At 47.6% G+C, this 13,520-nt stretch overlaps 1 protein-coding gene across 3 annotated transcripts in view; it reads left to right on the forward strand.

Moving 5' to 3' along the window:
- Window positions 1-13,520, forward strand: part of LHFPL3 (LHFPL tetraspan subfamily member 3) — a 629,939-nt gene that overhangs the window by 480,877 nt on the left and 135,542 nt on the right. Inside the window, exon 3 of one of the 3 annotated variants that reach the window (XM_014556109.2) lies at window positions 2,280-2,327. The exons of the other annotated variants lie outside the window; for them this stretch is intronic. Coding sequence (XP_014411595.1) covers window positions 2,280-2,296 — 17 coding nt within the window. The 3' untranslated portion in view covers window positions 2,297-2,327. The remainder of the gene's footprint in view (window positions 1-2,279; window positions 2,328-13,520) is intronic. 3 annotated transcript variants of the gene reach the window in all.

Genomic DNA, 13,520 nt, shown 5'->3' on the forward strand with positions numbered 1-13,520 from the left:
TGAAGTTCCCATATTAGTTATAATTTGGCTAATTGCTTAATAATCCTGTTTAAATGTCTCGGTTGCTGCAATTCATTAGACCTGGTTTTTCCGTTTGGAAATCCCTTTGATTCTCGAAGTCTCCTCTGCCTGTTTCTCCCATTTGTAGTTTTGCCAGAACCACATTCTGATGATGTAAATAGCATCCCTGAGAAGAGGTGCTGAACAGATCAAGGTGTCTCTCTCTTCCAGAACCAAGGCACTGTCATCTGTGTCTTTGAAACAGTACCTGTGATTGGGAAAGAGCAGAGTGTGTGTCTTTAAAAAGGCAGCCTCCCTGCTGGACAAAAGAGGCTTCGATCAGAACACCAGCAGCCCTAATCCGGTGGTGGTGGGGGGAGTTGGGGGCGGCTGTGCTTGACAGAGTGAGAGGCTGGCTGCCCGAGAACCCAGCCTGTAGGAACCCATGGCCCAACTAGTAGCTGGGGTGACATGTACACAAAAAATATTGTCCAGGTTAAAACTGCTCAAAGCAAAGGCCTTTTCAGAGCTCAGCAATCTGTGGTTGGACACACACACACACACACATACACACACACCCTGCTTGCTGGGAGAATGCACCTCTGTGGAAGCTGAGAACCACTACAGGGTCTGTGCTCCAGGGGTGGGCGTGCTCCCTGCCCAGGCGGCCCGTGACTCGCCCTTTCTGGCACAGGTTGGTTAAGTTCAGCCACTAAACAGACCCTGGCGTGTTCTTTGTCCTTCCCTCCTGTGTTCCAGCGGCTGAAAACTTCCAGTGTTGCTTTTACTTTTTCATTGGAATTGATGCATTTAGCGCCCAACTTTCCACCTATAAAGAATCAGATCCCTTCATCCCAATGCTCACATCCCAGCAAAGGCCACCCCTATCCTCCCCACCTTTGAGGAAGTGAGTAAGGGCGTAAGGAAACTCGGAGTGACGGGGAGAGGCCCGCAGCATCCACTCTGGAAACCTTCTGAGATCAGTGATGAGTAAGAAGTGACACCAGCAGGTAACAGCCGGATGAGAGAAGTTAAGGAGAGTGGAGTGGGAAGCAGGAGATGGAGGCGTTCCAGGGGAAGGAATCGGGCATCCCTGGGTCGGAAGGCAAGGGCAGCCTGTCCGTCTGGGGTTCGTGGAATGCCACGTGTATTAAATAAGCTCTGTCTCTGTGTGCAGACGCACCACTGGGAGATGGAGGTGGCAGTGAAGAACTTGCAGGGCACTGGTCCCAGCCATCCAGGGGCACAGAGTGTGATCAGCAAAGGCAGACTTGGCCCAGGTCCTCCTTGCAGCACTTTACTTACAGGTTCCTTTTAGGGTAAGGTCCCATTCTTTCCACAGGATCCTGCCAGGTGAGGTCAAAGCTGACAGAATGGTTCTGGGAAAGAACTGAGGGGAGAAGTCTGTCGTCCTGCGTGACTTGTGCTCACAGCCCACCCCACCCCACCCCCGTCCTTCCTCTGGCACCTTTTAGCAATTCGCTCGCTATGTGAGGCACTGGGTGCAGGCGAATTAGAACATGTAAGGTGCCATCAACCCAAAGGGGAGAATCTAATGATGTGTCCACTGCCTTGAGTTGTCCCACATGAACCAGACCTCAGATTCTAATCAGTCTGTGTGTGTGTGCCATTGATCTTATTTTTCTTTCTTAAAAACCTACTCTGAATTGCTTTGGAATTTGAAATGATGGCCTCGGAGAGTTATAGCAACACACGAGCCATTGCTCAACCCGTGCATTTCTAACTCTGCCTTTTTTCTCCTGAATGGGTTGATTTCTTCTATTGTTTTTCTTATGGGGCATCTAAAATTCTCACCGAGTCCTTGGTTTTCTGTGAACATCTCATCTGGATGGTATTACCTGAGGAAGGCAAAGGTCAAAATAACAGCAATGATAGCTAATAGTTAGGTAATGCTTAGTATTGAATGGGACTGTTCCAAGTATTTCGCATGTATTACTTCACTGCCTCCTCACTACACACAGTCTTCTGAGGTAAGTGCTACTATTAGACCCATTTTATAGATGAGGAAACTGAGGCACAGAAAGATAAGACACCTGCCCAGGGTCACACAGCTGCAAGTGGCAGAACCAAGATATGAAACCACAGTCTGGCTGTCAGAACTGCGTTTCTCACCTCTATGAATTGTCACCTGTCTCTCTCTGCAGGCTAGGAATGGGATGGCCAGGAATAACATTGTTATTTTTAACCTTTAAAAATAAAGTGCGAGCTCTTGATTTATTTACCTTTAACCATTCTGTTTTTCCCTCCCAAACTCTCAGATGATGGAAATGCTTAAAGCAAACTAAGGTAGTGTGAGACCACACCATGTAAGTGTGAGCATGGCTCCTCATGGGTCCGGCTGTGTTTTGTGCGCTTCTGCCTACCATTCCCGCATGTTTTTTCCGCTGTTCTGACTCCCGCTTTCGCCGCTTGGCACTGGGGCCGCATGAACCGTCAGTTTTAAGCCATAGATCTTATGTCTTTGTTCCTGATGTTGTTTGTATGTTTCTCTCTCCCACAATCCCCAGCACGTGGGTAAGAGCCAGCTCACGTGCAGCTGTCAGCCTGGCACCTTCCAGGCAGGAGCTGGGGACCCCTGGGAGCTGCGTTGGGTTATTGCTCTCTGACAACAAACCCTCATCTTGTCAGCTTTTAGGATTCTGGGCATGTGTCCATGCTCTCACTGCAACATTCTCCTCTGCAGAGTGGAAATGTATATTGGCCCCTAGTGCTGGCCATGGTCACCCATAGTGAATCTTTGCTCTGCAGGGTTCTTCTGGGGCCTCCAGTCCAACCAGATTATTGTTCTGAGAGTCTTTGCGGGAGTAGGTGCTATGTGAAAATAAATAGCAGGTAACAGGGCTAAAATGAGCCCTGGAACAAAGTGGTCATCTTCTCATTTGTTTATTATTTTCTCTGTATTTGGGTGTATGATGCACACACATCCATATACTGCACAAACCTGTGATTCTGAAGGAGAAAGGTTAATAGTTTTTAAGCCAAATGTGAGTTATATTGGCTCTTCATTGTATACACACACAGTTCCTTTTCGTGTTCCTTGAATCTATATAAGCTATATTTCCACTTTGAATTTTGCATGTGATAAACTAGATTTCCAGAATAAATAAACTGGGGAGAAGGAATTTGTGCCCGACAGAGTATCCTGAGTTTCTGTACAGTCTTGCCCACCTGCCCATGTGATTTTAGGGTTGGAACTTTCTCTTGTTCTCAATCTCCCTGAAGTTTCAAGTGCGTGTTGAAAGGGAATTCGTTAGGAAGAAACTTGACAAGTTAGTTTTCAGTGATGACAAGAATTTAAAATTTCAGGGGCTCTCGTGAGACGTGACTGAGCACTTAGTCTGCTGCAGTATTGAGACCCCAACCTGTTGCTTAGACACACCCAGAATTCTGGAGCTAAAGGGTCCTTCGAGATGGGAGATTCACCCCAAACCCCTTCATTCATAGACAATGACTAAGGCCTCCAGAGGGAAAATCACTTGGCCAAATGGGGCAGAGCCTGGATTCAAGCTCATTTCTCCTCTCTCCATCAAAGCATCTTCTCAGTATGTTGTCCTACCTCATTCCTCCCTGGGAGAGAACCCTGTACACAGCCAGGAAGTGAACGAAAGTGAGGGAGCCAGCACCCCAAGAAAGGACCAAGTCCTGCCTCTGCTGTTAAATATCTGGGTGACCTTGGGAATCTACCCCTCTGGACCTTGGACTCCTTGTCTGTAAAATCACTTTGACAACAGCTGATTTCAGAAACCACACGATGCTAAATTGGCTGCTAACCTGGGGCTGTTGTCCTGCAGCTTCCCCCAAGCAGTATTCATTTCTCACAGTACGATTGTGGAAAAAGTTATAGTCCGGCTGTGTAAATAGGGACAGCCTATGGGAGCAAGAGCCCTGTGAGCCTCTGTTCTTAACTGAGGAAGGACAAGGGCAGGAGGGAGAAGGTGCAGGTGAGAGGTGAGTAGCCTGCCCTCCTCTCCACAGACCTACGACACAGCCGTGGCTGCCCAGCTACGCTGATGTCTGCATTCTGGAGTTGCTGAAGTGCTAGTCTCCACTGCTCTCCCTTCCATGACACCACTGATTAGAGCTATGGAACTTACAGAGACTCAGTAGGTGAACGAAGTCACATTGTCTCCTTTCAGTGTATTGCTTACTAAGCTAACAGGGCCAGGGGAGTCTCTGAGGCAGTCTGAGAATAATTTGAAAGCCAGTTAAGGCAACAATAGAGACCCACACTTGCCAGCTTCCAGCAGAGTTTTGAGGTCCACTCCTTGTTCACATAAAATTATAGAAATACCGAGATTAACCAAATATGCAATGTCATTTTAACAGAGCTTTCTTTTTCTGTGGTAAATCCATGGCATTTTTATGATGAATCTTTCTTATAAAGCCAAGAATCATCACTGATTTAACATTTGGCCCATTTCAGTTTCCACAGATCAAGTTTGGCTTAACATGCAACTTTTTCCAAGACAGCCCATCTGGTCTGCAGCTGTCTTCCCTGGATCTGATGCTGATTCAAAGTTGGGTGGGAAGAGCAGGACAGGATGGGGGAAATCACAGAGGTGAATAACTTTCTGTGCACTTCTTAGGTTCTAATGCTGCTGGACAAAATGCAGCACTACAGAGAGCTGTGACCTCAGAAAATATTACTGGCACAGAAGTTCAGCTCCAGCATTTTGGTGGAGTAGGGGCTTTTTGCGGGGAGCAAATCTGGCTGGAAGGGTTGTACTAGAGGACTCTTAGAGCTGCATTTGCATGGCACCTCACATAGGACTGAAAAATGCCAGTCAGCCATGTCACTGGGAGGGAGCAGCTGTTGGAAATCATGGTAAGGTTCTTGCAGGCCCCCTTGCAAGCATCATTGCCCTAGTGTTACCCTTCCTTCTCACATGATGACCATAGCGCTGAATGAAGGGGAAAATGACATCCCTGGGCAGCCGTGCAAGACCCTTTGTCACATTGAGGATACTAGACAGGCAGGCAGCCGTCATGAGCCCCCCACCTTACTTTTCACTTTGCTGGAGAGCCCAGGAGGGTGGAGGAAAGCACTTTTCAGGCTTCATCCTTCCAGGTCCTTCCTGGCCCCTTCCCGGGGTAATCATTGTCCTGCTGAGACCTCTAGTGGCCATACTGGTAACTACAGGAGCCTGAGTCAGGAGGGGAGGAGACAGACACTGTGGGTGGCGGGGAACCACAGCCCACCCAGCACGTGCTCCGTGGTCTGTGGAGGTCTCAGCCTTACACACCTTCTAGATGGAGGAAAGGGAGCATCAGAGACCTGAGACCCCTGAGGTGTCAGCCTGGAGGCCTTGTGGCCTGTTGCCATGGGAACATGTGCAGCTAGCTGTTAGCCATGGTGATGAAGACTGCCTTCTTGGGTGCTTCTCATTATTCCAGCCTAGTTCTGGGATCGACTGTATCCTTCATGTCTTGCCACTGGACAGACGTATGATCCCACTGTTACCTAAAACCAAACTGAGCTCCCGAGAGTCTGAAGAGCCAGCCTCCAGAGGCCTGGTCTGGTTATCTGACAGACACATGGACCAGCCCACATTTGCCCCCTGGGGCCCTGTGTTGACTGGCCTGGCGTGGGGGCTAGAGGGCCTTGCCCTGCATCCCCAGACATTCACCTCCCAGAGGGACAGGACAGCATCCCCCCCACCACTGCCCCCCACATTCTGATCCTCTGGGCTTCCTGAGAACAGTAAGTAGGCTACACCTGACTGACACGAGACTAAATTGTTATAATTGTTCTAACCCAGTGGTTCTCCACATGTGGTCCCCAAACTAGCATCAGTATCACTCAGGAACTTGTTAGAAATGCAGATTTGCAGGCTGTTTTACCGGCTTCTGGGTGACTGTGAGGCTTGCTCAAGTTTGACCACCTCTGCTCCAAGCGCTGATTTACTGAATATGTGATGACAAACTCTGCTCACTGAAATGTGCATGCTGACCCCTCACCCACAGAGATTCAGTAGTTCTGCAGTGGGGTTGCAGAAATCTAGTTCTTAAACCATCATTCCATGTAATTCTGATGCGGGTGAGCCACGGACCGCTGTTTTCAGGAAGTCTGTTCTAAGAAGAGCAGGGTCATCTTCACTAGCACGGTTTAGCTTCCTCTCTTGAATGAGAGATAAATGTTGTTCTCATATCTTACTGGTCACGGAAGAGACCTCAGTAAACGTATCAGATACTCCAGGACTTTGGCAGGGGTCATATTGTTCCCTCAGCAAATGAGGTTTTGCTACTGCTGTGAGGAAGATCTCAGTGGGGTCTGTATCATAATTCAAATGTGAAATCTTCCCCTGGAAAGAGATACTAATCACTGAGGGGACAGAAAGAACAGGAGGGCCTGCAGCTTCTTGTGAGTCTGGATCTCTGGGGGGTACACTGGGCTCTTCCAGGGAGCAATGTGTCATCTCTAGGCTGTGAGTCTGCCAGGTGGCAAGGTGCCCTTCTCCCTTCTCCCTTCTCGAACAATTCGAGACTTTGTGGTGCTTTCTCCACAAGACCTCAGACAGTGGTTTATTATAAGACTGCTAGGAAGAAAAGGCTTTCAAGACTTGAGGTTGTGAGTACACCTGACTCACACAGCCCCAACTTTGATCACCCTGGAAAAACAGTTCATTTGTGTAGAGATTCTTGGGAATGAGAAGTCCCAGCTCTTCCCAACACAGCTCTGGTCCTGCTGGGAGCTCCAGGGGGGATTTGCCATCGCTCTTCTTCTGTCCCATTTAACCAACACCCCAGTTCCCTCCGGAGCCCCCGCCCCGTCACAGGGCGATAATCCATCGGGCTGTGCTCTGGGAAGACTCATAAGCAGAGTCACATTTTCAGAGAGCAAGAGACGTGGTGCTGACGCTCCTCCTCCCCCCTGGGATCCTCAGTCTTGTCTCGGCGCCTGTGTGCATAGTATTATCCACTAGGGGGCAGCAGCTTTACCAGATCAAGCCTCTAGTCTCTGGAATCCCGTGGGTAGAGCTGGCAAAGAGCTGGCTCCCTTCCTTCCTTCTCCCTCTCTTCCCTCCCTCCCTCCCTTCATTGCCACCCTCCTTCCATCTCTTCCCCTTACACACCTTCCCACGTCCCTTCCTTACATTTTCTCTGCTTCTGTGGCTTTCTCCAGCTTTTCCCCCTGTCTCCTTTCTTCTTGGGCGTCCCACAATCCTAGAAAGCAGCACCCTCAGCCCCACCCCTGGAGCTGAAAGAGCCTCACCAGCATGGACTGCTGAAGCCACACCGCACCTGGCCAGGCAGAGAATGTCACCTTAACTCACTGTGAAGCATAATTTAAAAATCTCCCATCTCCCGTCGCTCAGACAGACTGAGGCAGAAGGGCAGCAAGGAGGGGAAAAGCAGCAAAGGAAACTCTAAAAAGAAGCCACAAGCATGTTGAATTTAGAACTGTGTCGGGAAGCAGTGCTGTCCACATTGCCCCCAGCACCGGTGGTCGGGTCAAAGCACCAGGCTTAAAATCCAGAGTTGGCAGGAAAGGGAGGAGGAGGAAGAAAAGAGGGCTATGCGAAAAGTAGGGCAATAGTAAAGAGAAGGAAAGGCTTTTGTCCAGAGAGTAAAGGCACTCTTCACAGAGACGGTCCTGGGTCGGGCAGGACCTTGTTCTGGAGTTGGGAGTGGGCGGGGCCGGCCTGGCTGATGGGCGGTGCTGCTGTTCCTCCCGCTTCCTTGTTCTTTGCTCCTGCACCCAGGGCACCACGAGCGCATGACCGGTGTAGTCCCACAGGGTCCCACTCTCAGAAGGACCCTGCGCTTGTGGTTTAATGGTCTGCAGCCCAGTCCTGAAACTGTTTTGTAGGTGAAGTCTGATGGGGCAGTGGCACACTGGAGCATGCACTGGGCGGGAAAGCTTGGAGACTGTTCAGGGAGCCCTGCTTCCCACTGCCTCCTCCTCCCTACTCCCTCCTCCTCCCTCTCCCCACCCTGTATCCCCAGCTCCCTAGGGGTGGGTTCTCAGCCCACTCTTCTGCTCCCCGGAACCTGGGACCTGCCTGGTCTCCCCTCCTTGTGCCTGCCCCGTGACCACTGCCACCCTCTACCTCAGGAAGCGCCCAGGTGCAGGTGGGGAGATTCGCGGTTGGATGCATCTATCCTGCAGCACCTTGGGGGCAGGGCACAGCAGTGGCCATCCCGCCCAGGACTGGCAGTGCTGCAGTGTATGTAGTGGACATAGGGTAGGGACCACAACTCAAAGAGGGAAGGACCTATTGCCCACCCGGATCCGTTTACCTAGCACAAAGGTTGCAATACCTTGGGGGTGTCCCCCACCTGAGCCAGCTGGGGGTTCCTCTGGTGGGAAGGGGAGATCCCCCAGGGCCTGCCCCAAGCCAGGAAACAACAATGTGTGGGTCCATCAGCTGGTGGGATGGGGTATCAGCAGCCATCATCAGGCCTGAGAGGGCACATGGGGCAGGACTCCTCAGCACCTTGAGGCTCTGAAGTATCCCCGGGCCAGATACCCAGTCCCAGCCAGCTCCCTTGAGCCGCTGTGTGCCTGGGAGGCCTGCTCTTCCTTCCCAACCTTCCTGAATCTGTGATTGTTTTCTCTGGCCAGCTCAAGTCATCCTCCAGGGACAAAATACATCTGTGTGATTTCGATGATTGCACAAATGAGTTAAATGCTCTGACATTTGCATTTAAAACTGGCTTTGCACGATGTTAAAATTCATGCTAGCCATTTAAATGTTTAATTTTTATTTACTTAGAATGACATTAAATAGCAAATAAAAAATGTCATGACTGGTGGTGGCTGCACAACAATGGAATGTATTTGGTACCACTGAACTGTATGCTGGAGATGTAATGTGTAAACATTTAAAAAAAAAAAAAAGGTTCAATGGCAAATTTTATGTGTCTATTACCACAATAAGAAAAGGGAAAAAAGAGTGAAAACAAACAAACACTGTGACAAGGTGAGAGAGAGAGAACACAGGGAAAAGGGAAAAAGCTTTGTATTTTAATACCTTTTGTGGCACTTTCTCCTGCTTTTTGAACAATTTTCATCTAACATTGAGCCTGCAAATGACGCAGCTCACAGTCCCTCCTGACTTGGAGATGATCACATTAAATCTTACACAATGTTACAGAGGAGATGCTAACCCTGTGCAGGGGAAAGTTCCCAATCTATGACTGAAGGTAATTTCAATCTTAGTATCCATTCATCTACAGGGGGAAAAAAAAGAAGAAATCTTAGAGTGAAAAAGTAAAGAGATTCTTGCATTTAGAAGAGCACCCACACACTGCTAGGTGACCTGGAATCCGCACAGGCAGTGAGAGTTCTCGGGTGAGGTCAGTTCAGTTATTTGTTGGAAAATCTCTTCAAGAACATAGCTTCTCACTCAGCACAGATTGTCTACATTTCCAGTATATCGCAAATGATTTTAGTCATTTATCAGCCTCCTGTCTGAAGTCTGGCGCCTCAAATGATAATTAATAAGTTTGTAACTTCTCATAGCTTTAGTATGAAAAGAGGAAATAAAGCAGATTTAAGTGCAGAAAATACCATTTCTGTAGCACCATTTGTGTAAAATTTGTGGAGCTAAAACTTCAATGAGATTTTTAAAAGAGATTATAGCATCGTGACCCTTCTTTCCAGGTCAGGAAAATTTTGTCGAAACTTCCACCTGCTATGGTTTATAAGTTCCTGATAATTACTCTCTGTGGGCTGGTAATGTATCCACCCAAACACACCTTGCTGCGCCCTGGTGAGCCTCAGTAAGCGCTTTAGGCAGGCGTGGGAAGCTTAATGTATTTCCTGTGAAATCGTACCATTCTCCTTGATCTGCTTATCCCTGCTTTGCAAATTGAAAAAATTTCATTCCTGGCATCAACAGCCTGTTAAATTAGTTCTGATTAATAGCTGAATCTTAAGACCCTTTCACAGCAACATTTACAACAGATTAGTGGGAAAGGGGGAGTGACACCCTGTAGCAGCATGTCGTGCTGGGACAGACTGGTGACCTCAAGCTGGAGGTTAAAGGTGGCATCCAGACCCTGGGAGGTTTCATTTCCTGAAAAGTCATGCAGATATACAGAAAATTCTCCCCTGGAGACTGATGGGTCTAGCATATATCTCTTAGTAATATATTTTTAATGCTGATCTAGACACATTCTTCTTGGACTTGCGTGTGACTGCAGGTCATATTCTTGTGGTTCACATTAAGCCCTCTCAGATTTTGAATTATTTACAATGGCAATGCAGACTATTTCTTTCTTTAGTCCTGATGGAGAAAATATGGTCCTCCCAAAATGTCAGACTGAGAAACAGATGGGCTTCTAGCTTCACAATCCAGAAGTATTCTTTTGGATGCTTTTCGGGCATTAGGATGTCCAGGTAACTCTGAATCTTTGTGGCAAACCCTTTAAGCGTGTCTGCACTTGTACAACACCAGAACTTGCCTGGCCCAGGCTTTCCCAGCCCAGTCCTTGACTGAAGGTAATTTCAAGCCTGTCACTCTTTCACCCACTGGAGAAAGAAGAAGGAAACTTAAAAATAAAAGAACAAGGACGTTCTTGCTTCTAGATGGGTACCCTTCACATTTTTAAGTTTTACCTCTAGAGTTTCTCAGTGAAGGCTTTTACGCTGCCCTGAAGTGTTGCATCAGAACCACCTGGGAGATTGGTTTAAAATGGTGATGACTGCGTTCTGCCCAGATCTACCGATTCTGATTCTTTGGGAATTTTTTACTTATCAGGAGACTCTTAGGTAGTAAAATTTGAGAACCGCTGACCTCCAGACACTTTCATTAATTTCAGTGAGTTGTTGTATTTTCAAAACCTAAGGATCTGATGGTTCTATTGTATTGCACATATGAGAATATTTAAATCCCTTGCTTAGTAAGACTAATGTGTATGTTTTTTAATTCCCAGAGGTTGAGAGCACATTTCTTTCAACATTCATTTGCTCATAAGCATGTCCTGAGGATGTGGGAGGACTTGTGCACTGCACTGGGTTCTGTGAGTTAACTGATCCTCACGGCTTCTCTCTGAGCAGGGACACCCTGCATGTTTGGTGTATTTAGGAAAACCTCAGGCAACAGAGACAGATGAGAAGTGAATCTTTAGGAGGATTAGAGAACAGTAATCATATTGACAGCCAAGAGACTTCCAATTCCCTTGCATCATTGTGATTCTGCTATATGCCAGGGCTTGGCCCGTATTATTTCATTTCATCCTCACAGCCATCTATGAAGTAGGTACAAGTACGATGTCCCATTTTCCAGATGAGGACACTGTAGCTCAGTGGGGCTGTTTGGCTAGTCAGCAGTGCAGGGGTTCACTCCCAGCAGTCTCCGGCCAGAACACAGGCTCTTATTCACCACTATTCCAACTGTCATGGTAGTTTTCCTTTCCCCAGTGAGGCAGAAACCAGGAGGTGATGCTATGAAATGTCAATATTTTGTTCTACCATGTGCCACCCAATTTCTGTTCCAATGGTGATTCACTGTGTATCAAATCCATGAAGCACACATGGATGCCAGGCTCTGGGGGTACAAAATGAATCGGTGTGTGCCAGGAAGCTCCCAGTTCCTAAGACATGCAGTCATATAGAAAGTCTAGAATTAAAACTCACAGCCCCCAACTTCCTTGAGCAACACTGAGCCTGTCCAGCTGCGTGGCCTGGCTTTCTAAAATTCTCCCCAGGGAAGTAGTTTCCAACTCGCTTGCATCAGTGTCATGTCAGAATAATGGCCAGCTTGGCTGTTCTTACTCAAGGAAAACTACTGCTGGGGGCAGTAAATTTGAAACTGAAGGCTCTTTGTCATGCAGTCTGGAGAATTACCATTTTTAACACCTTTCAGTGTGTTAAAGTCCCCCCTTTTCTTCCTTCCCGAATGCCGGTAAAATTTACTGGGCTCTTGAACCTGGCCCCCTCAGTGTCATCCCTGATAATAAAGAGCAGAGCTATGCACGAGAACAGCAGGGAGGTCTCCAGCTGAAGGTACTGCAGGAGAGAAGTGGGGCATGTGGTTTGCAGTCATTACTGGCGTAGCCGCTCTGTGGCAGTTAAAGTCTAGTTAAAATAAGTTGGTAAATTCTAGCTGTGTGCCAGGCTACTTCCTGCAATGAAGACTGAATACAAACCAGCATATCTCACTGTCAGTATGAAAACTGTGTAAAAATATCTTGAAGACCCTTTAGACTTGACCTAAAAGCTAGGATTGCAGATATCTTTTACCCCAAAGCAATCCATCTATAGGTATTTTCCTGACCCTTGTACATCATAGGTGTTCCCGTGGGGGCTTACTAGGAGCACAACAGCCCTGGGGCTCCGTTACAGGCTGTGGGACCTGGGGCAGCTCAGATCTTACAGCAAACTACAGCTCACAGGCTTCCCTGCCCCCTCGCAACGTCGTCCCCGAAAGCAAAGCTACATGCAGAGACGCCCTTCTAAACATGACTATAGAAAGAGAGGGTGTCTTGCCCTGCCCTGCTCAGACTTTGTAACGCCCCCAAAAGAGTCCCCCACCTTGAGGACCCTGAGTCTAGCTGAGCATAGCCAGACCCCAAACGTGGTGGCACGTCTACTGCACCTTCCTACGACTGGCCTCCGCTGAGCACTCATTGACACTGGGCACGTCCTTGTCCATTCCTTGCTGGTCCTGCGTGCCTCCCTTCCAGAAATGGCTCCAAACCTCCTCCTCTTTGTTCAAGCCTACAGCACACCTTCACCCTCAGTGGGCACCCCCAGCCCTTCTGCTGAGATGATGTCTAATAACAGTTACCTAATAACAGCTCCCAATTCCTTCTGGTCCACCTCAAATCTGTTCTTTATTTTCACTCTGTCTTATTCCCTCTTCACTGTCTCTGTCCTTTTTCTGTCCCAGAGACTATTCTTCCTCTTAAGTTATTTTTTTTCATAACTCCCATCCCCTCTCCCCCAGCCCCTGGGAACCACCATTCTACTCTCTGCCTCTCTGACTTTGACTATTCTAAGTATCTCATATAAATGAAGTCATAAACCATTTATCTTTTTGTCACTGGCTTATTTCAATTAGCATAATAATGTCTTCAGGGTTCATCCATGTTATAGCATTGTCAGAATTTCCTCATTTTTTAAAGCTGAATAATATTCCGTTGTATGTATACACCACATGATGCTTATCCATTTGTCCAGCAGTGAACAACTTGAGTTGCTTCCACATTTTAGCCTCTGAGTTCTTAATCCTCTCCCCTTTCACCCATCCAAAGTTTACTTTCTTTTTCCCACAGGGAAGCTCTTTCTCTTCATTGGCATCTTTCCTTCATCCTACATATATGCATCGTAGTCATGCATATATATACATATATTCATTCTCATATTCTTTTTCATTAAAGGTTATTACAAGATATTGAATAGCACAGTTCCCTATGCTATACAGAAGAAATTTGTTTTTATCTATTTTTATATATAGCAGTTAACATTTGCAGATCTCAAACACCCAAATTTATCCCCCCCCACCCCCTTTCCCCCAGTAAGCATAACATTGTTTACTATGTCTGTGAGT

This window comes from Camelus ferus, chromosome 7 (genome assembly GCF_009834535.1).
Source record: "Camelus ferus isolate YT-003-E chromosome 7, BCGSAC_Cfer_1.0, whole genome shotgun sequence".
NCBI lineage: Eukaryota > Metazoa > Chordata > Mammalia > Artiodactyla > Camelidae > Camelus > Camelus ferus.